Source organism: Lates calcarifer, linkage group LG10, assembly GCF_001640805.2.
Source record: "Lates calcarifer isolate ASB-BC8 linkage group LG10, TLL_Latcal_v3, whole genome shotgun sequence".
NCBI lineage: Eukaryota > Metazoa > Chordata > Actinopteri > Centropomidae > Lates > Lates calcarifer.
Window position 1 is genome coordinate 27,220,644 of NC_066842.1, and position 26,817 is coordinate 27,247,460.

Here is a 26,817-nt window from a genome sequence, read left to right on the forward strand (position 1 = left end):
CCAGTGAGCACAGATAGCTTAGCTGATATTTTTCATTCTATATTTCTTTACATTTAAGTTAATCTACACTATAAACACTATGGTATTATCCTCCACCTACTCCTGTTTCATTTTGAGTATTCATTATGGTTCACAGCTATATGCAGTCCAAGAAGCACTTTATACTATCAAAAATAATTTTGTTTACCCTGTAATCTAAATGGTATTTGTTACATTTACTGTGTGTACAATTCTTTCACACTCACTGACTAACAGAAATAAATAGCTAAAACTTAGAATAAGTCAATTGAAGGAAGGAAGGGAGACAGGGAGGAGTAAACAACATGTCAGTCTGGATGAAGCACACAGTAACATGACTGACCTACATTATTCCAATGGACCGGAGGGAAAGAAGAGCAAATAAAGAGCGGTAATGCTTTATCATCTTAGATACTGTTCATTCACTTACATCTACATATTCAATTCATCCACGCTATAAACAAGAAGCTGTTAGGATTCTTTGGCCATTACAGTCAATTTAAGCTATTAGCTAAATGCTTCTCTTTACAGTTACTGCTGATGACATTTAATACTACTTATTTCTGCTTAATTACATTTTTTCAGTAATATCTTAATGCCTATAATATCACCACATTCAACACATCAACACTGGATGGTTTTGGCGGGTTCCTGTCCTCATGCTGGTTCAGTAGACTGGAAGAAAACTGAATGCTGAATCGAAGAATGAAAAGAGGAAGCTCAGAAGAGAAGATTAGAGGTTCTTTTTATCTTTCAAAAATACACTGACACCTAACCGTTGCAGGGTCTCACTATTGAAACAGATTTACAGCATAAACTACTGTCATCCAAGCTGCACTCATCAATTTTAGATTATATGAACATTGAATTGAATGAATTAAATGACTGTAATGTGAAAGGTGTCTTACAGATAAACACACAGAGAATAATTACCAACTCTGCAGAGCTTTTTAGAGTCTTTCAGCTGTGCTTTGGTCCTCTAGCTCTTGCTGACTGTGTCTCAGCTCTGTCATCATTACAACCTCAGCAGGCAGCCGATTTCAGTGAAACAGTTCTGATGAAGCCGCTGTACACGACGTGCTCAGTGGCAAACAGCACACAGACACAGTTAAGAGACTAGCTGGTGAACATAGTGGAGTATTTAACAGCTAAAAAGCCAGATATTTTCCTCGAACCCAAGCTATATGGAGACATTCATCAGTCAGACACAAACAAATTTTCCTAAAAAGTTCACCATATCAATCCTATAAGATGATATGTAAATGTTGTGTATTCAGATTTTTCTGTTATGCCCAGGTAGTGAAAAACTAAGTAATGTAGCTTTAATGCTGCACTTCCTTCAATTCCAACTGTGGCTACAATGTCAGAATCATCACAATGCCCAACATTTGTTGTTCGGGAATAGTCATTCCCTGAAAACATTAATGAGATAAGGTAGAATTCATACCAATCTGTCAATTAGATTAAAATATTTTTGTATTTATTTTGTATCTGAGATGTGCTGTAGTAAAGGGCATATGATCATTACAGTCAACAGTCTTCATCCTCTGGGGACCACAAACATCCATTGCATTTATAATAGCAATTCAGCCTGTGTGCAAAGTTGACATTTTGACCTGAGAAAGGTCAGGGCCATGAAAATCATCAGGATTCAGCCTCTGGGGAACATGAGTATCTGTACTAAATGTCATGACATCTGGCCAGTAGTTGATGAGATACAGAATTTGACTGTGGATCAGACAGAGCGACTGACATCACTGATGATTAAGCCTCATCTTTGCTTCAGTCCTCCACCACTGTGTGAGTACGTATGATCTAAAACTACAGTATAAATGGGGCAAAGGATCTATTTTGAAGTTACAACAGCTTAAGGAATCCGGCCTCTTCTCACATAAGGCCTCGTGGGATACTACTGTAATGTGAGCTGGAATAATTCTGACCTAATATCACTGTTACACTCCTCCAGCGAGGTCAAGAGTGTGTTTGAGCGATGGACAAATGCACAGAACTAAACGTACACACAGCAGAAGGGTGCATAGTCTGGCCTGTCTTATTTTTTCTCCTCACCTCTCTCTGCACACACATACACACAGACACACATACACACACAATGCAGTCTGGCTTGTGTCCCACTTCCCCCTCTGTCTGGCCAAAGGAATGCTCCGTTTCCTGTGTGTTGTGATCAGTGCACATTGACTGTTTCCCAGCGGACCTTCTAACAGATCTAAACAGCTTGATAAGGAAATAGTCTTCCCTGGATAGTAGCTACAACAGCTACTGAAACCACTACAGTGTTTCCTATTCAAATCTGCATTCTAATTTTTAACTCTTTTCACACAATCCTGTCTTGCTGTTAACATTTTTAAAGTATGCTTTTTCCCCAGAACTCCAGTAAATGAGTGTTTTAGTGACGCACAGTATAAATGCATGAGAAGACAGCTTGATGTGAAGAAAATTGAAGTGAATTTGGTGCTGATTAAAGCTAAAGATTCAACTAATTTTCTTTAAGTGAGGAAGTCATGCAGACTGTTATTTCCTTACAGTTAGAAAGATTATCTTCATTTCAGTACCAACCAAAAGCTCTCTCACATCACCAGCGACTAAAGTATGCTCATGGGAGCTACAGTTTTAGTTAAAAATAGAGCAGCAGTGTTATGTTGGTAAAAATAGCAAGGGGTCAGATATTTTCTAGCATGTACAGTAGCAAGTATGATAGATAAATAAAGCAGAAATTCACTCCTAAAGATGGCTGAAGAGTGGGGCAGGACTTAAACCCTCTGTTTACTATGCTAGCTAAGAGTTTAGAAGAGGCTAACTTTGTGGTTGACTATAAGAAATCACTTTGAGTATTTGCCTAGGCTGTGTAGGCTATCAAGGCAGAGCAGTATGATTTTTTAAGCCAGGAGCTTGAGAAGCAGCTAAACACCATGTTTTGGGTGGACAACTCCTCCTTCACATATGGCTGGAGCCAATCCAAGCTGCCATTGGGAGAGAGGCAGGGCTACATTACGTAACCATGTGGTGGTCAGGAAGTCTCCACTCTGCACATGTATAGAACCTACTCTACAAGAGGTAAAATTAATGACTATGATCAAATATATCAGGGAAGTGTGTAAATGTGGGATTACAGATTCACTGATACACACATTTTGGGCCTTTAGAAAAAATTGGAAGATTTGGTTTGATATAGAACATTATCAGAGGCATTCGGGATGAAATCTTAATGCAATCCATCAATTTGTATATTTCAAGATGTGTTACCAGATACAGTGAGTTGTTTTTTTTTTTTCATCAATGAAAAAGAAATCAAAAAGAAGATGATGGTCAAACACTGGAAATCCACCTACACTTCTACACTCAAAAAAAGTATTATTATGTGAACATGGAAAAGATGTGCATAAAAAAACCCACAATAAGTGTATAAAAACTGTGGCTTTTATACTTAAACTTGATTCAAGGTTTTGGTTTTTTGTCGTTTTCTGTTTTTGGTTTGGTTAACTTGTGTTTTTTTGTTCGTTTTTTCTTAGAATGAAGGACAGGTGGATGAAAATGCCTCCTAGAATATAACACCTGAGCGGTCAGAATCTAAAGGATGGTATTGTAATTGAAGTTTCAGTTGGTGAAGGACAAAAGATGGGAGTATTTGATGGAGAGGATAAGTATAATTTATTATATATGACATATGTTCCTGTTGATCTACATTTAACATATTTAATCTACGCTGATTAGATATGATGATAGTTTCATTTGTTTGGTGGGTCTTATTTTGTTTTGCTGATATGGGAAGTGTATATTGTATATATTGAGAAATCTTAATAAAATTCACACTGCAAGAGTTGATCTCCAAGATCAGAGTGAATATGACAGTTCTCTGTACTTGATATAATTGATACTTTGTACTCTGCACAAAGTCAAACATGTTTTCAGTGGGTGTTAGACTCCACCAAGATTGAAGGCAAAGCTCTTGATTTACCAGTCGATCTGCTTTCCAACCCTCACCTATGGTCATGAGTTTTTGATAGTGACCACAAGAATCAGATCAATACAAGTGGCCGAAATGAGTTTCCTCCATAGGGTGTCTGGGCTCAGCCTTGGAGATAGAATGAGGTGCTCGGAGTCGAAAGGAGCTGAGGTGCTTCAGGCATCTGATTAGGATGCTTCCTGGGTGCCTTTCTCTGGAGGTTATCTGGGCACGCCCAAGCAGGAGGAGACCCCCAGAGTAGACCCAGAACTCACTGGAGGGATTATATACCCATCTGGCCTGGGAATGTCTTGGGATCCCCCAAGGAGGAGCAGGAAAGCGTTGCTGGGGAAAAAGGTGTCTGAAATTCCCTGCTTAGCCTGAGACCACTGATCCCGGATAAGAGGACAAAAACGAATGGATGGAATACAGTATCAAATTCCCTTAAATAGTCCAATTCAATTTAGTTCCAGCTGTATATTACAGCATGTAGATCTGTTCTTTAAGAAGTGTTTGGAAACATTACTTAAAGCATCACATAATTTTACAAGAAGCTAAAAATATATCAAAATATCAACTGGGAATGATTCTGACTATGTGTGTGTGTGTGTGTTTGGTGTGAGGAAAATTATGCAGAAAAAATGTTTGCCAGTACGCTGACTCAGTGTATTCTCTTGAAGTCATCATTCTATCAGCGTACGCCCTCTTTTTATGTCTTCCTCTCTCTCACTGTCCATTGTTACGCACATATAGCACACACCCACACACACACACGTTCTAATGAATGTACCATCTGAAGCTGATGTGCAGTGCTCTTCAGCAGTCAGCAGAAATCTCTGTTAAAAGCTTCACTCAGCAGAAATGCTACTGATGTTGTCTCCATTGCCCTCCTGCTCAGTGTGGCTCAAAACGAAGCTTCTGGCCACACAGGTCCCAGAAACAGGGCTTACTGAGGAATCTCAACTAGTCCATACACAGCAGGCAATATGGATAAAATCATCTATCACAGAACATGTCATTTCATATTGTAATATCAAAACACAGTATGCCACAATATGGTCAATTTTATGTAAAAATCACCTGACAAACTGTTGATATAATAAACAGGAGTGTCAGATCTGACAAATCAAAAACTCAACTGGCAAAAAAAAAAAAAAAAAAAAAAAAACATTTAAAAATCTAATACTGACACAGACACAGTCATGCTCATTGATCATAACTACTCACAATGACCTAATACACAAGATATTAAAGGGGAATGCAGCCTTATGCTAAAATAATAAAAAAAAAAAACCTTCTTCAATCAACCCCATAACGACAACTCAAAAACAGAATTTCAGAAATTTTTGTGTCTATATATGGTCTCACAGCTGACAATGCATATCAGAGCCAAAATCAAGCCATGAGGTCAAATGAATTGCCTTCAGAGGGTTGTGTTGATGTGTGTTTACTTAACATTTTGTTAGATCAAATAAATGTTATGAATGTCAAGTTAATGTTGCATTCCATTTGTACCGCAATGACACAAAGTGTGTATTATTTGAGCCCAGACTTTTAAATATATGCATGAAAATTGGATGTCTACAAACAGAAATATCTGCTTTGCCTTTCAAAGCCATGCATGGATTGTACCTCAAAACATATTTCATGTACTCTTGCAGATGGCATGAATTAATTAAGCACATGGACATGTTTGCCAAATGTTCAGCCAAGGCTTGCCAACATGAGCTGCACAGATGAGCTCTATTTACGCAGAAATCACATCTAGAGCTTGGGCAATCTGACCCAGGCAAGGTCCAGTTTTGAACTTAATAGGACTGGACCATAAAAACCAGACCAGTTTAATTTTACTTAGATCAGGGTGAGATATTTTCAGAGTGACATGTGTGGTTCTTGTGTTGAGGAGAACCAGGAGAATCATGCTGCCTCCTCCAGTGTTTACTCTAGGACAGCTGCAGAGCTGTGCATTCAGAGAGGCACTGAAATACACAGTATAAGAAGCTTCTTTAAAGGTATTATCTGGATAAAAAATGTATGGCCAGGATATTAAATAATATCCAGACAAATGTCCATGATTATAGTAGTTTGTGGTTTTACTGAAGTGTATCACATTCTACAGAGACATGATTCTGACAAAATAAGAGAAACACCTGTCCATGTAACACAATACAATGCAACAGCAGTAAAAACAACATTCTGCAAAATGACCATACAGATGAGTCAACACCTGTCTTAAAAAGTTACAAGAAGAACTGATCATTGTAACGTTCATGAACGGAGAACTTACTGCAGGACTGTACATGGTCCCATCTTATTGTGATACAATATTGTTTGTACTGTGGTTTCCCTATCCTTGATGTTGTGATCAAACGGTGTATGTGCTAGAGTGAACCTGGCTGCCCAATATAAGCCATAAAAAGTACCTGTGGCTAACACCATCATGTCATTCTCTATATATTGCAGGGGTGTAATTCTGAAACAGAGACCAAAACTGTGATACAAATGTTCTTATATTGCTATTCAGGGAGACTACAAAATTCCAAATTTCTTATTTATGTATGCACTTTTAGTTTTGAATTTTAATTTATAATAATTTATCAATAAATAATTATTATTTGTATTTCACAGATTATAGTGTAATAAAACTTTAATGTTATTCCCTTAAAAAGAGAACTTCTCTGAGCTGTTACATGAACCTCAAAGATAACTGTGAACTCCTGCTCTGAGAGAGGCAGAGCTTCTACGTCAGTGTGACTCCTAGCAGAGGTTCTGACACATTCTCTCTCTCTCTCTCTCTCTCTCTCTCTCACACACACACAGTGTGATCATGATGAACAGATAATGCAAAAAGAAAGACAGTCTGAGTAAATGGCTGTAATTTAGACACTTCACACACTCACACTCAGACAACAGAGTTGTTTTGGAACTATTTCCCAAATTGTCTTCCTCCCAAACAAGAGATGCTTTGCAGAAGGCAGTGATGCATGATGCAGGATAAAGAGGACCCCAAGTGTTAGTGCTGCAAAAGCACAGGCAGTATAAATCATTTCTTTTCAACTGAGAGTACTTCTCAAAGTGATGCATGTATCTGCTACACCTACTCTGGCACACTGCCACTGACTGAGTATTAATTTACCCCACAGGTTTTGTGAACTGTGTTTGATGAAGCATAAGCTGAGAAAGGCTGGACCAACACCACTAGTTGCAAGAAGCAATAAAGAAATATCCACTTCTATCCAATCAGCAAATCTCATTCCAGTCTTGTAATGTCTGACACCACATCTGACTGACTCTAAAGTTCAAAGTAAAACATGCACGTTAATAAAAAATGACAATAGTCAACTTAATGCTAGGCAGTAGTGTATTATTCTGTAAACCATATTGTAATATTAAAGGATCAGGTTCAGTATGTTTCAACTTTCAACATCACTACATCAAACTCAGGCAGATTGTTAACAAGCCAAGGGTTTATCCAGATAATGAAAACGACTTATCTGGAGGTAAAGCCCTAAACCAGAGATTTTGGCCAACATGAGAATAAAAACACTAAATCCAACATTGTGTTAGTCCATTTCTCAATACTTTATGATGTCTGTACCCTGTGTGTGTGTGTACGCATGTCTCTCAGTTCCAATCCCATTGATTCTGAAGATGTATTAGCTCAGAAATTTTAAACAGCTGGTCACTGTAGTTTTTTTTTAATTCAAACATTACTCAAACAGGACGAAACGATGCATTTGTTGGGGACTATTCTCAGTGATGATAATCTACAGTTGATGCTCTGGTGAGTGCTTCCAGCAGCAGGACAACATACAGGGGGGCTGAGTCAAAATAAACTATATAGGGTGAAAACTAGTTTCTGCAGTGCATTGTTTTAATGACTTGGAGGGACTTCCATTTCCATCTCCTCTCCATGTTGCTACTCACTTTCTATTAATGGAAGCATCTTCTGAGCTGAAACAACTGTTACACAGAGAGAGAGAGATGCACACACAAACAGACATTAAGGTGACTGCAGCTTGGGTGGTCAGTGATACACACACACACACACACACACACACACACTATGGGAGCTGTGAGTTTAATCTGCCCAGCTGCCATCCTGTGAATTGGTTGTGAACTGAGAGGCCAAGCAATTTACTCCTCACAAAGGCCATTCCACACCACTGAGCAGTGTATGTATGTGTGTGTGTGTGTTTGTGTGTTGTGTGTGTGTATAAGTATGATTGAATTGAGATGGGGCGGGAGGGGAGGAATAGATGGAATATGTGTGGGATAAGAGTGGTGCAGTAGAAAGATGTGGAGGGCTGGATAGGTGATGGGGATACAGACGGAGAGAGGGCTAGAGGGATGAGAGCTGATGAGAGAGGGATGCTGGGAATTGAGGGAGGGGAAATGAGAGGGAGGAAGTAAAGGAACTATTTACAGGGAGGTGAAGAGAGATGGACAGATTGCTTTTGACAGAGAGATAAAGGTGGAGGGGATGGGGAGGTGTTCAGCTCATTTGATGTTACACTGCCCTCTGAGAGAACACACACTGGTAGATAGATAAGGTCTGTGACTGACTCCCTGTGACCGCTGCTTAAAAACTGCAATAATCAATTTCTGACCTTAAACTTGTCCAGCATGTCTTCTAAATGTAATGTCTGATATAATAATACCAGACAACATCCACACATTCAGGCCAGACATTTAGCTTTTTCACCTTTAGTCCACAGCACCTCAAATTGGATCCAAAAGACATCTCTTCTACAGGCAGCTCAGATACTTCAACATAATAAGTTCAGTGATATTTGTTTTGTAACTCAAATTTGTACTCATGACCCTTATCACAAGATGTGGCCTTAGTGTTGGATTTTCTGTCTCATATTGTTTTATTGAGCTCAGTTAAATTTCTACTTGATGACAATTTTACAAATCTCACTGCATCTTGAGTTAATTTAATTCTGGTTTGTGTGAAATGTGACCTGACTGTGACATCATGAGTGATTACTGATAAACCATCGATTAAAGCCTTGCCATTTTGGCAAAAAGGTGAAAAAAAAGGTGAATTCTGAGCATAAATGTAATATTTTTTTTTTTTTGTAATACTTTTCCTGATGTGGTTTAACACAATCATCTTACCTTAGAAAGCTAACCACATCCAAATTCACCTAGGGCAAACTCAAAAAAGAGGTACATTAACACCATGTGGTGGATCCATATAGACACTTTTAAAGTATTGATATTAACGCTGATAAAGTTATGTTGTGAAGATTCCCACACCCAGGCTAGCCCAGGAATACTAAAACAAGATGTGTAAACATGTCTAATATGAGCACATTATGTGTCATCCAGTCCTACACACGGTGTTAAAAACTAAAACTCAAAACATAATACAACACACTATTGTGTCCTTTTTATTTGCATCTTTTGATTATGCAATTAGAGATGCAGATATCTCGTATGACAAATTTTAACATTAATACAATTATTCAACGATACATTTTTGTTCTTTCACTTCATCAAGCTACCTGACACCACAGGCAAGATGTCTGAAAGTGTGCAACCCTTCTTGGATGAATCTGGAAGGGAGTACGTGACAACAAAGTACATTAGCTGACAGATTTTCAGCCAAACTGAATAGCTGAGACACACAAGTGTCTATCAAGAAGAGTAGTATAGCACATCTTGGGTTGGGAGGAATGCACAAATACATTGTACGTAATATACATATTTTTATCCAAAATAACTACTAACTAATTTAAAATGTGTAAAAGTGTACAGTAAACATACAATTTCAACATATTCCTTCAAAAATTGTAGTATGAGCCTACAATAGAAATGTAATTAGTATGTGTTATCATTAGAATGCAGGACAATGCTACCCCATTTTTACAAAATGTTACCCCTTTACTTAATTTGAACCCTTACTCTTTACTAGCTCCTGTTTTCTTGAAATGAAGTGATATACAACACACTGGCATAACACAGACAGACTGACAGAGTATGGAAGACACAGACAGTAGTAGGATAGCTGGCTGCATGCCTGTGTGCCTGCAGTAAAAATACAAAAAATACCCAGTGATCTGTTCCTCTGTCTGTGTAGTACAGACAGCAGGGCTCAGGAGTCCACTGTCTGCCTCTCTAACACACTCACACACAGTCAGCTGGGAGCTCAGAGCTGTGTAACAGAGGTCTCAGCACCATTTTGTCCCATGGGAGCAGCCACTGCTTGCCAGCTGCTTCACTGACTGTAGCACAGAGCTGACTGAGGCCTTTAGATGTAGCAGTGAGGTACAAGAGATGTTTTCGTTTGAGATGTGCTGCATTAAAGCTACAGTATCAGTGCACCGAGGACTGTAGAGACTTCTGTCACCTGCTGTTTTCATGGTCAAAAATGAACTGTGCACTTCACACTCCTCCTCAAAGTGATTGGAGGGAACATCTGCCTCACCTTTTCCTGTAACAAGACAAGCATGGCCTCTCGTGAGTCAACCAGCCTCAAACTTAATGTTTCTCACTTACACTCTGGTGTTCACCTCCCACACCAGCTCGAGAAGGAGCTTGGCATCAGCCTCATCAAAGTCTTCCAATTCAAATGCCCAGAGCTGCATTCTCAGTTTGCTCTCCTTAACCAGCATGTCAGCCATGTCTTGCACAGTCACCTCAGATGGGAGCTGTGTTTTCAGCTGAAGCCTTAAAGCCACCAGTGCAGTCTTTGAATTACAGGAGCTGAGTGCGTTTATATAAGATCATGTCGAAACAACACTGGGATACCTCTGTAAATACCTCAGTTTCCTTCGAATGAACTCTATTGAAGTTGACATGCTGTGTATCACAGTACAGAAGAAGGTAAACTGATTTCACAACAATTCTACATCCAACAATATATTTGAGAGTACTCAGACACAGTTGATACTCCAGGTACAAATGAAAAGACTGTGTTCACAGATTCAGATTTCACTGTTGCGTCACTGGACTCGACATGTTCCAACGTTTGTTTCTGTGACAAGAAGGATTTACAGCAGCTGGACCTGTACTCCTGTAGGTCTATACATGCAGGCTCATGTCTGGGTTAAGTCCTCATTAAATGACACTATTCTCTACTAACTAGGATGTGTGACCCTGCTGACTTTAAACAGCCCTCTTATAAACCATTCAGTCTGCCAGCTGTGTGTTTATTTTGCACTTTTAGCGAGCCAGTGTCCACTGCAACTATATCTGGTAGGAAGTCATTATGTGATGTCTTTGTTACATGTGTTCATGCAGTTACATAATATCAAATCAATGTTATCAATGACTGAAATACCTGATCATAATGTGCAATTTTGCACGTCAGCACCTCCAATAAAATGCAGTTGTTGAACCACAACAAGTGTTCACTGAGATGTTTTGCATCAATGTCATTTTGTGTCGGCACAGAAAATCTGGGAGCAGTAAACCTGGTGGTTTTAGTTTGGTTGATTGTTTCTTTACTTGGCATAAACAATGTTACTAAGCAAACCAGACCTATTTAAATCTTTGAAAAAGGGCTGTGAATAACACAGAGTAACACAGCAGTTAACCCCTAATTCACCTGTATATCTGCATGGAATGATACCATGGCAAGAGAGGAAATATCATTTCGTTTCATGAAATTTAGGTTAATTGAAACTTAATACCATTTTACAAAAACAAAATTCCAATCTCTGGCATAGCTCGTCAGTCAGAACTCACACATCATTTGATTTTGACATGTGATGGCGACTGCTAAGATGTGAGATATGAAGAAGAGGGAGGACAGGAGACACAAATGAAAGATGATTGAATTGAAAGATGGAAACGCGTAATGCAGGAGCGAAGTAAAAGGGAAGTAGTGAAAGGTGAGTGAAAAAGTATCTGCAGGGGAAATTACATCAAGCCCTCCATCTCTCAGTCTGGGCACAGTAATATCTACCTCTTCACATCATTAATCTCTCACTGTCTTTGCCTTTCTCCTCTATGCATTTACCATTTCATTATCCCCCTCTCATTCCGTCCTTCCATTTCGTTCTCCTGCCCCTCCCCTCTCTCCTTCTTCCTCTGCTGCCTCTCCACAGTGTGTAAATCATCCAATCAGGCCTGATGTAGACCCCATCATGACAGAGGCCAGAGGCCAAACGTAGACAAACTGGGAAGAGGCGTGTCTGCCTGAAGGAGGATGGATTGAGGGAGGGAAAATGGCTGGATAAATGGAGGTATTCAGTGATTCAAGGAGAGAGCAAGACCAGGTTTTGCAGTATGAAAGATGGGATTAGGACTTTGATCAACACTTATTTTTGTTATTGATTAGTCTTTTGATTATTTTTCTGATTGCTTGAATAATTGTTCAGTCTATCAAAATGTCAGAGAATAGAGAAAAATACACATCACAATTTCCCTGAACCAAAAGTGACCAGCAGTTTGTCATACAACACTAGACAAGGCTTACGTGAGAGAAGGGACAGAGAAAAAATCATATAACATAATAAATCAAAATAAATTTAAAGTTCAAATGTGTAGTAATTCAGCTTATTCTAATTGATTATAATCAGTTCAAAAGCCCAAAGAAAAAAAAGCACAATCTAAACACTTCAATCAGAATAATCCTGAAATGTCAACCTTTTCATAAACCGATCAAAAGAAAAACTGTACCATGTAGATGATTTGACCAGATTCATTTCTGCACATGCTTCTGTCTTGACGTAACGTATGAGAAAGTATGTTTCATGTAAGCATGCGCTGTTATCAAGCTGTTGCTAAATTAAGCGCAACACTACTATTACACTGGGCAGACAATGTGAAATGTGCACAGAAATTTGTTCACAATTTAGACCATTTTATCTTTAAGGAAACAACAGTGCTGCTCACTTGTTGAGCTGTAGACAAAATTTAAGGCGCCAGGATAAATTCTGTTGTTTATCTGATGAAACTGAATCAAGAGTCGAACTGATACTGCTCCACATGCCACATTGAATTTTTTCTGTGTTTATGTAGACACTGTGGGCTGCATTGGAAGAGCAGAAAGAAGGGAAAGATAGAAGATAGAGGAAAGGATGTTAAGATGATACCAAAGTCTAATTTACAGGCAGAGGGACATGTCCATTGTTGATGGACAATCAGACAGAAGGATTAAAGCCTGCAGAGGAGTAATGAAGAGGTGAAGGGCAGACAGATGGTCAAGTAGAACAAAGAAGGAACAGAGACATGAGCAAAGATCACCACTCTACCACTTTTTCACAATCACCTAGCCCTTATGCATACATTTCATTTATTTGGTCAATTTCCCTTATTTACAGAAGGATTCATTAACAGATCTCTGTGTCTCAGGTGTTTGCTTTAAAAATAATTAAAGTGTAAATCAGAGGAGATGCTATTAAAATGTGAATACACAAGAAACCTTTTTAAATGAATGTCAGTAAAGTAAAGAGTACACTCACAAACACACACACACACACACACACACACACATGCATACACACTAAAGCTGCATTTAATGGAACACTCAATATTATAAATTGCCTCATTGCACAAAACAACTGTTATTTGCTAGCAGGGTTTTGCGAGTGTTGTTTTGTCAGTGCCAGTTCACTATGAATGGGCCAGGCTAGCAGTTTCCCACTGCTTCCTGTCTTTGTGCTAAGCTAGGCTAAAGACATTGCTGTAATGGACACGCAGAGATGAAGCTGATATCAATATTCACATCTGGATAAGACCACAAACCAGATGGGGTTTTTTTTCCCCCAAAATAACTATTCCTTCAACAAAACAAGCTCATTGTGTTCTAGCATGATCACATGACCACTGCCAACATTTAGACTTGTCTTCCATACTCAAAGCTGCAGTAGTACAACTGAACAGCAATGAAAGTAATGAGATGTATAGCTGTGCCACTAAAGGGCAAAATGATTCACATATAGTGGATAATGCTTAACTAATAACACACACACACACACACACAGAGCAAGAGAGAAAGAGCGAGAGAATGCAGTGAGACTGACAGTAGACAGTGTCTCCTGATAAGGACTGTAGATTTCAGAGAAAGCAGACTGCAGTTTCAGGGTATTTGACTCTACATATAGCCTACATGTCCATCCATCAATAAAGTTCTGTCTAATCAATACTAAACCATTTAAGGCTAATGGAGGCACAGATAATGACACAATATCACAACAAGCACACTGTATTATATACAGTAAAAACAAGGTTCCTACTGTGAGTTTGAAGGCTCATTCTGTAACTCAAATTAAAGCCTAATGGATAAGGGGTTTTAAAATTTTAAGAATAGTACTGATAACAGTATTTAAGATTTTTTAAAAATCCAATAACAATATGATGTTGATGCGTGTTGTGTAAATGAAAGTGGTGACCAATCAGCACAGCATCACTATCATTCAGATGTGAACGTGACGTGGCTATGTCCAGGTGACCATAGGTTCAGTGCTGTTTGAGTTGTATCAGATAGTACTGTCAACGCTGATGACAGGCTAGCACAGGCTCCTGCAGAGTGGTGCAGGAATGAGTCCTAAAACCCAGAAATCAGTTAGCATTTTAGCACCTCTGGTTCCTTCAAAGTCAATGGGCTTTTTGAGCAGGTTTGTGGTTAGATGGCTGAAATAAGGTCTGTGGTTTTAACACAGGCTCGAGACATTTTCATGTCATACACCAGAAGATACCCCACTTGTGATTTTTAAAAGGTTTTATGTGTCTTAAAAAAGATGCTTGCTAACAAGTAGCAAATGAAAATATTGTCAACATCATAACACCGCATATGAAACCAGTCCTTCTTTACAGCCTTGTTGTGTTTATATTCAAGCTCCTGCAAACGATCACTAACTTTTTAGAAAGAAAGACTTTTGTAGAGGAGGTCAGCATACTAAATTAAATTACAACTTGGAAGTTGAGTGATGATGACATTGAAGTCATGCTACTATTTATAGCCTAACATTATCTTTTTACTTCTGGTGATTGTATTTAGGCTTCAAAAATCATAAAAGTGGTGTTCATCTGTGAAATTATTTTACTGAACAAAATGTATCATAAACTTTTATTGGTCACAGAGCTTATTCTCTGCAATAATCCAAAAGTCAGAGAAAAAATCTCATTTGCTTTTAGTCGAAGGAACCAGGGTGATGCTAACTTCCTGGCTGGCAGACAAAAATGTCATACCTGCTCCACTAAATTACGTCCTGAAGGAACACAACCTCAGGCTTGTACAGGTTAAAATTTTGTCATGTACCAACAGATATCAGCAAGTCAAGCAGTGATGCATACATCCACCTGAGTGTATGAAGAGGAGAATGAGAAGCTAAGCTGGTTGTTGTTATATTAGGGGAAAGTTTACCACAGCACAAAGCATCCTCGTCTAGAGGATGAGGGAGCCCTCAACTGAGCCTTGTGGAAGCTCTGTTGCCTGTGGTACTCTACTGAAGATGTTTCAGGACACATTAAGTCTCAGATAAACACAAATACACAAAGCATCTGTTAAGATTATAAACTAAGAAATGAATATTCTGAAGCGCAGCGTGTGTTCTGCTGTGCTGACTGAAGCTGACCACCGAGGTGTGCTCAGCTAACTGCAACAGTCAGCTCTCACACTGCAGCTGACACTGGTTTAACAGACAGACAGTTCACACAGATGCGACAATGTGTGAAATGGGCTGATAACACTGACAGCTCTTCACCTGCACTTTTATACCTCTGTTTTTATACTCTGCTCTTGTTCTGCATGTATTCCACTACTTCTGTTTAACAGAACTAACAGAGAACTGTAGACTGCAGCAGTTCATCAGCACAGCTACTCAGTGGAATATGTTTTACACATTCAAATAGTCAAACAGTGGGGTTGAGGGGTTGGGGTATAACTGCTGCATTCCACTTTGCTGGATACATACATTTCCCTCCATCTGTTTTTGTGATTAAATTTGTGCAGAACACACATTTATGCATAAAACATATAACAGCCACAAATTTCCACGCTCACATTCTCAGACAGTCAGTGGTGGACCTTCAGGACAAGTAAGGCAAGCAGTGTTTGACCAGTTAAAGCTTAAACAGACATCAATTAGAGTGATAACAAAGTGGAAGCAATATCTGTCCTTACTTACTACCTATTTTGACCGCAGTACACTGGTGTTTCTGGAAGCTAGGCTGACTACCAGCTGATGTGCTTATCGTTTCTGTCGTTTTCATGAGCGTAGCTTTGTCTCATTGACACAGGCTGGGGTCAAGTAGAGGAGGAACTTGCAATTTTTTGACTTGAGCTGAGCTATAACTAGCCACGGATTGAGCGTACATTTTGTTACGTTAAAGCAACAAAATGCGACTTTGGTGAGCAACAGTAGCCTCTGCAGTCATGAGATCAGAGTCCGAGTGGTAAAGCAGTTTTCATGTACAGTAAACAAAGCCTATCAGTCACTTGACCAGAGCACCAACTGCTTAGTGCCACTCACTGAACTGCAGCACAGCCAGTGTATATTCCTCATGATCCCCAGCTTCCAGAGCCAGAAGTGCTGATACTGAAGCAAACACACCAATCTCCATTTAGAAGTTCAGTATTACTCTTGAACTTGCTAGGCCCAACAGCTTAAACTGCTGACTATCACTCAGTTATGCACTTCTCACAGGACATCATACTCACCCACCAAGGTTACCCAGTATAAGGACATGCATTCAGGAAGCAGAGTGGGAATGACAGAGGAACGACTCCCTGTATTACAAGTCAGTGTACCATCAAAATGATTCTGAAGCTGTTATTTTAAGATATAATTACATATAGTGTTGCTTTAAGAGATAGCGATTACAAGTAAACAAGCAAATTACCCTATGATGTATCATCTGAAATCAGTTTAAGTTGTTTTATCAATCACCTTGATTGAGGAGTTAGGCTTTAGTATGGAGCAGCTTTTAGAAAAAGACTGGAAATTGAAAACTGAATTGAAGAATTTAGTTGTGCATTAAGATAGTGGTTTGTGGGCTGGAGGATAGTTGGTAGGTTGGCTGTAGTAGGCTCCGCCTGTAGGCTCCTCCTGACTACCTGTAAAAGTCACCGCTTATGCATTGCAGACAATAAACATGTATTCTTTGGCAGCAGGTCACATTCATGAAGATAATCTAAAATATCAAACATAATCTAGTGTGCTACAAAATATTAAAATGAAATTATTAGAATTTTCTGACATGTAGATATGGTACAGTCCATTCTCTATCTCAAAAAGTCTATTTTAACGTGTCATACACAAACCAGCACTAGACAAAAAACATTAATTTTATTTTCTAGTCAGGCCAACTCATTGAATTGATGATGATTAGCTCCAACTGATAAAACCTGCTGGTGACAGCTGTTGTTTTAGTCACAGAAATCGATGGTTGTCAACTAAGAAGCTTTCATAATGTCAACCAATCATATGCTGTTGACAGCAACATCATGTCTTTGCAGTGCAGCAATTTCACCAAGGGAGATAAAAGAGAAGCCCTTATTCCTGCATCTTATTCTCTCAAGAGGATGGAGTTTATCTAAGCTGGACATGATGTTATAAATATGTAGTATGTGTGTGGATGCTGTCATGTCCTGTCCACAAAAGACAACTCCTTTTCAGTCAAAGGTGATCATGCAAACTCAATGGTGCTGTAGCCGATTTCGCATGTAAAACCTTTCAGTAAAAAAAAAACTGTTGTGGCTTTAGTACTGACCTTTGACAGGTCAATTCCTGAGTTTGGGTTCCTAAAGGTTAAGACTGATTTATTACAACTTGAGTTTATGCTAACACTGCTGATCAGGCAGGTCACACAGCACATCTAAACCACTATGAAGGTCAAATTGAAACTTAACACAGTGGTTACTAATGATCCCTCACTGCACAACTCTACAGAAATGAGTTTGGTGTGTTTCCTACCTGTCAGATCTACTGTTTGTTTGCTTGTTTTGCTTGCTTCATTTTCTTTTTTACTCATTGGACCTATTTTTAGTGATGTAATTTTGTTATTACTGATAAGAATAGCACAACAACAAAAAAAAAAAAAAAAACAAATTGTGATAAATACAAATTATCAGAGAAATGACATATGACATGAAAACAAAAATGTTCCTTTTGTTTTCTCTACTGTTTCTTCTGAACCAGTATGTTTTGTATAGGGGTCAAGAGTTTTTGGAACCATTTTACCACAAAACTGCAGCTGATTTCAGTGGCCAATAAACCACAGGGACTGATGGAATCCTGATGACAGCATTTCACTGCAGCCTCCAGTAACATGTCTCTCATGCTGCTCTCGTACAAGATTAATATTTCTGTGTCTCACACCTACCTGTTCTTATATCACAACACAGACACACACAGCTCCTTATATGTGACAGTCACACTCAGCAGACCCTCCTGTTGCCCCTAGCAACTCCCTGCCGAGAATGTGGAGAGCAGGAGGAAATTGAGATGCAAGGTGTGTATGGGTGTGTGTGTGTGTGTGTGTGTGTGTGCACGCACATGCATTTCGGATTAGAGAAAGAGCTCTCATAGCAGTGATGATTAATATTGTGTGCACACACATACACAAATACCACTAGTACTGCACTGACCAAGCAGTCCCTGTACACAGCCTTAGGAAACCCCACCTATCCTACTACAGGGTGGCATGTGCGTGTGGATGTGAGGGGAGGGCGGTAAAAGGAATTAATAAGGACAAATGCCTGACTCAGTCTGCTTCAGATGAGGGCAAACACACAAATAACATGTATGTTATACACACAATTAGCATTGTAAATAACCACCATCAGCTAGCATTAATAAACACACACACACACACACTCAGGTATGTATTTATGTATATGCCATGCATGCATTTATAGGGTGAGATGCACAAAGGACTGGGTGCAGAAACACACACACATACACACACACACACACACACACACACACACACACACCTGTATCATGTATGCATGCATGACAGTGAGAATACATCAGCCTTCATTAAATTTTAAAACAGAGGTTATGTGTCCATTTAGAGATCACACAAACATGGAGGAGGCAAACAGGAGAAAACACACAGTCAGCATGACAAGCACTTAACTCTAACCTCCTCTCCCTGTCATCTAACACAGTGTTCTCTACACTGCTCAGTATTTGGGCTCAGCTATCAGTACACAATACTAGTTTGATGTCCATTTGTAATAAAATGTTCTAAAAGGTTTTTTGGCGGTATGGAGGTTTTAGTTGTTTTTTTTTTCAGCATGAGATAATACAGACCTTATTATACTATTTATATTTAATTTCTCTATACATCCAAGACAGTGAAAATATTTCATTTATACTTGCATCAAAATGAGACTATGTAACTCTTGAAAGAAGAATTAGCACACTGATTCTGTTACAAATGAAAAGCCGAGCTGAGTTTTGCTCAGTTCAGTTTTAGCTGTTAGCAGTTTACTTTCCCCATCAGCTGATGGTTGCAAACTTTACAGAGATACTGAAGTGTAACTGACATTACTGAATCACCCCTTAGCCTTTATGACTCTCCATCACTTGTGCTACTGTTACTATGCTTTTGCATCTATGATTAACGCACACGACTTCTAATACCCAATTCTGTGTTGGATTCAATTCTTTTTTGGCAAAAGCGAGGCTTCAAAGCTGACAGATGTCTTATTTAATCTTTTAGGGAAACATTCAATTATCAGCTGTTTAAACCACAAACATTGTTATTACTTAAAATAAATTAAAGCCTAAAATTAAAGAAAGCTAACGATGGGCCAAAATGAAATTTTTAGAAAACTTTTTGAAAAGGGCTTTCTACATCCCTGTGTCTGCACTCTGCAGGGTAAAGTAGATTACATGTTATGACAGTCCAACAAAACTGTAAAAAGATCAGCTGATCATGTCACATCAGTTTCAGGAATTGGAATTTCCCAGTTTCACTTTGATGATTTTGTCATGTCAATAACTTAAACTGATCATGTTAACAGTGCTGAGTATTTGGTCTAAGCAGCTTGTGAAAAATAACTCAGTATGCTACAGCTGTTATTCCAAACTGTCACATACATATTTAAACTATATTTAATATCCTGTGCTGCTAATCTCATTTTAAGATTGGAGCTACAGGTTTGTGAACAGCAATAAGCAGGCACTATTAGATATGAGTTTATTAAAGGTCTTAATTAAAGCTTTGAGTCTTATGATTTATAAATTCAGCTACTTGTAAATGCTGAAAGATAAAACTAATTTGATGCGATAAGAAGATTAGATAAGATATAGGATTTTTACACACTACATTTAAATGTACACTGTTTTTGAATACTAACTATAATTGAGAATTTTTCTGTCTGTGAATCTCATTATATGTGTGAAATGTGTATAACCTGGATATCTGCTGGATATCTGGGTTTTGGACTGATGTTTAGATCAAACAAGACATGTGAATGTGAATAACATCACCATGGGATTAAGAAAATTATACAATGTCTGATTTTTTTTAAATGCCCATCCTAAACTTAACAATTGTTCAATTAAGAAATATTTGACATATTAATCAATAATATTCATTGCCCTAAAATATAAAACAAAACATAGATGATAAGATGAAAATGAGCATCATGTGTCAAAGCTACCAAAGTCTAAAGTGTATTATGTACGCACATTAATAAATGTCTGTGCGTGGATGTACAAACACTTTGTATCGTGTTCTGAGCTTGTGAAAATCAGGCTACTCTCCTCAAATTCTATATATATCTGACCCATCCCTGCTCTCTGCTGCTACAGTATACACGTGTGTGTGTGTGTGTGTGTGAAGAATAACACACAGCAGAAGTGCCTCCAGCCACAGTCTGGCAGGTTTTGTTCCACACAGAAGCAGAGAAATCAAACAGAGACACATCCCAGTCTGAAATTCAAACATGTCCTGTTTTTTTTCTAGTGGGATCAGCACATCAAGCCATGCTTAGTTAACTCTCAAACACACGTACACACGTTGTCTAGGAACTGACCTGCCATGCTCATGTACGTCATGGAAAGCATGGCTGTGAAAAAGAGAGATCAGCGTGTGTGTCAGGGGAGAGAAAGCAACATTGACCAGGTAGGATGGATCATGGGATTGGTTGCTGTGGAAACTAGGAAGTCACTGGCTGATACTGCAGGTGTGATGATGTCAGTAATGATGTCAATAACAATAATAACTGAGAAGTACATGAGAACAATTGGAGCAAAGTCAAACAGACTGCACAATGTAAACCCTTTCTCCAACTCACACAGCAAATACACAGAGCATACGCACACACACACACTAGCAGTGACCCCACTACCTCTCAGGTGGGTAAACACTTTGCATTATTTCTCTGTATCCATGGCAACACGCTGCTGAGCCAACACTATCACCACCATGAAATCCTGTTTGGGAGACTAACATTTACAGATATGAATCATTAACAGCCTTAAATTTACTCATACAATCACTATTCTGAAATAATGTAACATTAACATATAAATAGCAAACTACCAATGGCATTTCACTGGACAGGACCAATCAGTAGGCAGTCCTATGCGAAAGTGCAGCTTTTTTGAAAATATCATTTTTATGCTGAGTTTTATGGATATGGATGAACCAAAGTTGCAATTACTTAAATACATTCAAATTTTTTATCATGGAAGCTGTAGTTTTCAAAGTGGTTACAAAGTAATCATTTAAAAAAGGTTTTCAGTTTCTAGTAACAACATCTGCAGTGGATGTTGATTTGTTTTAGAATATGGAAAGAAAACCCCAGGAACATGCTTCCTTTTTTTCAGGAAAGCCAATGAAAGATATGCTGAATGAGAGATTGCATTGAGTTTGTGAAGCTACTGCAACAGAGCACATGATGTCATGACTTCAGGTCTCCATTGTCATTCATCATTCATCTAGTATATGTATAACAAAGGATATGTGAGAACCTTGACCTGCTTGTGGCACTAAAGAAATCACCAACATCAAATCACAGTGAATGTCTTTGAAAAAGAACTCCATATAATAGTGATATTTCAGTTTGGACCAAGGTGGTAGACCGACCAATCAGCCAACCTAATCAACACTGGCATTCACTGAGCCATACTGCTGGCATAGCTGAAAAACATTAGTCATTTCTGCAGAACCAGAAGCTTTAATATACAATTATGCCGAGGCTTTCTATAAAAGATATCTCAGAACAGGAAGCAATCAGTGAATACTATCAGATCTAAAAAGCTTTAATAGGGTATCCTCAGTATTTCTTGGCCTATTCAAAGACCAATCAGCATGTTTCCCATTCTATTGCCATTCAACTGATGCTGAATTGAAATCAGGGTCTGAGATTTGAAGGACTTATTGGATACATTTGACTCAGGTTGACTGAGGTTATCCTGAAAAGTGAACTTTTCTACTGGGATTTAAAAAAAAAATATTTTGAGAGGCACCCAGTTGAACATTTGGTACCATATTTACTTTCAAACTACTTTAGAGAATGCAGACCTACTTGTGTCCTCCCCGCTGAGGAGATTGTGCAGCCTGCTGCCAGTCTGTCTGCCTGTCTGGCTTCCTCTAAGATGGGAGCTGACTGAAAAAGAATCCCCTGCCTGTCTTCTTTTTAGTGAACACACACACACACACACACACACACACACATACAGACAATACATGCATCCAATACACTTTGAGTGCATCACTTTCATCATCACAGTTTCTGCCTTTGTGTTACACAATCCCTCCACCACCCCCCCACCCCCCTCTGTGACATGCACACACATGCATGACATGCACACACACAGATCTGAATCTCCAGCGTGTCTTGTCAAATAGCAGGAGGCAGCAGGTCCATGTGTGAATGCCAAGTTTAGCAAATCAGAGCACATCCTGCCACAGTGAGAAGTTGAACAGCAGCCACCACCTCTGCACCTTAGTAGCTGGAAACCTCTTCACACAGCAACTGATATACATTACTAGAGACGACAGCCATGCAGAGGAGCCACATGTATAGGTCCTCTCTGTTAAACAGCTGTTAAGGATTGTGTTAATATTTGACCATTCAAACTTGCTACAGTGCAGGAGTTACTGTTCTGATAAAATGCAGATTAATTCTTGTGAAGGTCTCAAAGCCTGTGGAACAACTTTGTAACTGTAGCATCCACCATAAGCTTCTGAAAGGCAGTCTGAAGCCTGGGTTTGTTTGCTTTCTGTCAAAGACAAGGGAGCAGCAACCATCACAGTTGACTGCAATAGCTGTCAGTCCACACCCTCAAAACATAACTGTTTAAGCCTTAATGTCTACATGAAAAAAAAAATGCTTAACACATTAATTAACAGTGATCACTGGTTTCACCACTCTGTCTGGGGAGCTGATGCTTTGTAGGATGAAATCAAAGGATGACAAACTGCACGTGTAGCACAGTTGTAACAGTCATGTTAATGTTTTGGTAAGCTTACCAGTGTAGAGACATTAATAGTCAAAGTATGCTAAATCAGAATGCTGAGTATATGTTTCATATGTGGATGATTCACTTGTCCTTTTCAAGTGTGTAAGCCTTGGTGGATATATAATCTTATAACTACCTAAGTGTACCTAGGTGATACCTATATTTCTGTACATTTCCTACAAACTGGCAGTGAATGAAAGGAAAATATTTCCTTTTACAAAGGAATAACAACAGCAACAAAAAGCTTTAAAAGCCCACAGAACAAAAAAATACAGGAGCAAATGTGCAGAATTCATTGTGAAATCCCAATGGAAAAACTGTGGTATTACCAATGAATCAGGACATAATAAGGCAGTGTTTTATGGAGTGCACAGCTGTGTGTGCATTAAAGCATGACAGTTACAGCACAACAGGTAAACTAGCAAACTAGACATATGGTCCCCTGACAATGAAATGAAGTGTACTATTATTACTAACCACAAGGACTGTGGAAATCATCAGCTATCAGATGTGATGTACACTATCAATTTTGTGCATTCCCATTCTCAATTAAAAAAAAGGTGTTTGCAAGGCTGACAAACAGCCACACACACACACACACACACCCATTATACCCTTCAGGCAGAGTTTGTGAAACACCTCCTCAGGAATGTGATAAAGGACAACACAACAAGCTCCATCAAGACCATTTCCAACAGCAGGAGCCAAGCAACATAGATAATAATCCACCCCTTGAACACACATAAGCAGTAACATCAGCTGTCTAAATGTGTTGACAGGCCAGGCCTGCCGAGAATAGCTATGTCACTACAGACCGGGTATGTGGCTTCAAACCAAAGAGCTCTCACTAAACTGCCACATTAATGCTCGTTTACTAATGAGCAGAGCTGCACAGTAGCTAGCTGGTACCCATTTCAGTGAGTGGGTCCCTTCGGCAAATCTAATTTGTGACAAACCATGATTAGCACTTTATTCTACTGTAATGTTTATTTTAGAGCTGGTTTACACCACTCAGTGGCTGGATGTTTTAGTGACAAGCTGGCGACCAGCAGTTGTGAAAGTTGGCATTTTAATAATGGAAGTGCTGCTCGGTGTAGAACTGGGTGTGTGCTGGATTAAAAATGAGCTGTCAATTGATTCAGCGCCTCAAGTCTTGCTCTAGCATGTTGAGGAATTGTGTGTAAAAAGCTAACAAACACTGATAGACAGACAAAGCACACAGGGTGTAAAAGCATTTGGTGAGCCTCAGGGCTGGCATACTTACAGGGACAGACATTTTGCTGGCGCTGTCACTCTCCCTGTCTCCTGGCTTTAACACACACGGTGGTCTTCTTTCCAGATGCTACTTTTCCAACAGAACGAGATTTTCTTCACGTCTCCTAAAGTGTCAGTCCTCCATCATCCACACCATGGTGAACTCTACAGGAAAAGCAAACTTCCAGCTGTAGAAAGAGGTCGGGGTTTCGCTGAATTTGGACTGGGAGTGTTAGAAAATGTGTCTGCAGCAAAAGAGGGTTTTACGGCAACACAGCAGCAGTGCGGCCGCCCGAGTGTCCAGCACACCCGGCTGTCTCTCCTCCGTCCACTGCCCTCCCGCTCCCTCCGCCACTCCTCTCTTCTGTCACGGTTTCCTTCTCTCACTCCTTCGGCGGTGCTTCAGTAAAAAGCCAGTAAACGAAGCAGCGGTGATTCGGGAGGTCAAGCGGCTTTCACCGTTATGTTGACAGGTCTGCGTGAACAGGAGGACTGCACCGCCTCTGCCGCTGTCTGCTGCCGTCCTTCTTCAGGGACGAGCCAGTCCAGCCTTAAAGGGACCGTCTCACTACAAGGACGTGTAATTCCTACCATTTTAAACGCACTTAAAAATCCACAGAATGGCACCTCCAGGGAAATTTTTGGGAACAAGCCTTTAAAGGACCATATTGTAGTTTTGCATGTCTTAGCATATCTACTACAAATCTACTACTTACACTCTGGTTCATCTTACTGTGATAGCCTGCAGACAACTGTTTTGCAAATCCTCTGCAGAATTCAACATACACTTTACTGTATGTTTCACTGTACAGTTATTACTGTACTGTACTGTATACTCTATACCACCCTATGACATCTTGTTTGTCTTTCATTAGAAATAATTTAAACATAAAAATTCAAGGAACACAAATAAACCCTGATATGTTGATTCAATTTAGTAAAAGTTACATTTTTGTAATTTCTAAAAAAAACAGCAACATGATTTGCAAAATGGTTAGCTGTAATGTTAATTTGCCTAGAATAGCGTCTACAGTGAATGTAGTGCCATTTCACTGCAGTATAAATATGTCATATTTTCTCACTCACTCCCTAATCTGAGTTTGTGCAATTATTATCAGAACACCCTGCATGTTTCTGCTCATTTTAACAATGAGGCCCAGATTTGATCATGTCAGTGTCACAGCGACACTGACACAAATCAAAGTTTTGTTATTCATAAACACACCTGAAGCACCATGACAGCTGCTTCAAATCTTGGTTTATTATACTGATTGGAATAGATGGAATGAATAAATTGTTAGAATAATGTGTGGTACAAATGAACCCTGACTGTCCCTGCAGCTATTTTCACCCACACACCTCACACACTGCCATGTCACACATGCACACCCACATCTGGCTAGGGATGGTCAGCAACACTCTTATATGCATATATGTGAATGTGTACAACACTGGAGCTTTAGACAATGGCAATATGTGTGCCTCTCTTTAGATTGGGTCAGTAAAATGCAGCTGCTGTTGTTTTTTATGTTTTTCACTTAGTTTGTCCTATGATTAAAAAAAGAAGTTTGTTCTGACCACCTCAGCTCTGCCCAAAAGGTGAGATCCAGACTTCAATGTGTCCCTATAAAACACACAAGATGATGTCATATATAATGAGATACATTTTTTACTGTAATGCATGTCTTTTACCCTGTATCAGCGAAATTGTCCAATGTATGCAGAATAAAAGATATCCCTTATGACTGGCAGTTTTAATGAGACTCAAATCCCTGCTCCACTGAGCTGCTACAGAGCACACAGAGATTTAGAGATGGTTAAGATATCACGTGTCTATAAATAATAACAGTACCAGCTTCATGTTAAAATGATCAACCCTCAGGCTATCATGTAAATAAAATAAAACATGAGAGACTGAGGCTGCATACATGTTTGTTGATGTACATGGCTGATATCCCTTTAGTTCAGTCTAATCTGGTCCACATCTGACAAAATGCATCTGAATGATTGATTTCATCATCTTTAGAGATTCCCTCAAACAGCACTGGTCGTCTGTGGACGTTACAGTGAACTGCCTGTGCTGAGACCTTTCAACTGAAGTGTCCCATGATGATGTAAATGTTTCAAACTCCTCCATCCTGACAAGAATAAAATTATGGCAACACACACACACACACCTTCAGCCATGATAAGCTGTGT

General features: G+C 39.2%; 1 protein-coding gene across 2 annotated transcripts in view; it reads right to left on the bottom strand.

Annotated features, from left to right (window-relative positions):
- bcar1 (BCAR1 scaffold protein, Cas family member) overlaps positions 1–25,137 on the bottom strand; it is a 78,933-nt gene extending 53,796 nt beyond the window's left edge. For both annotated transcript variants that reach the window (XM_018678576.2, XM_051073658.1), the window contains exon 1: positions 24,629–25,137. In XM_018678576.2, coding sequence (XP_018534092.1) covers positions 24,629–24,640 — 12 coding nt within the window. In that variant the 5' untranslated portion in view covers positions 24,641–25,137. The remainder of the gene's footprint in view (positions 1–24,628) is intronic.
- Positions 25,138–26,817: the final 1,680 nt, after the last annotated feature.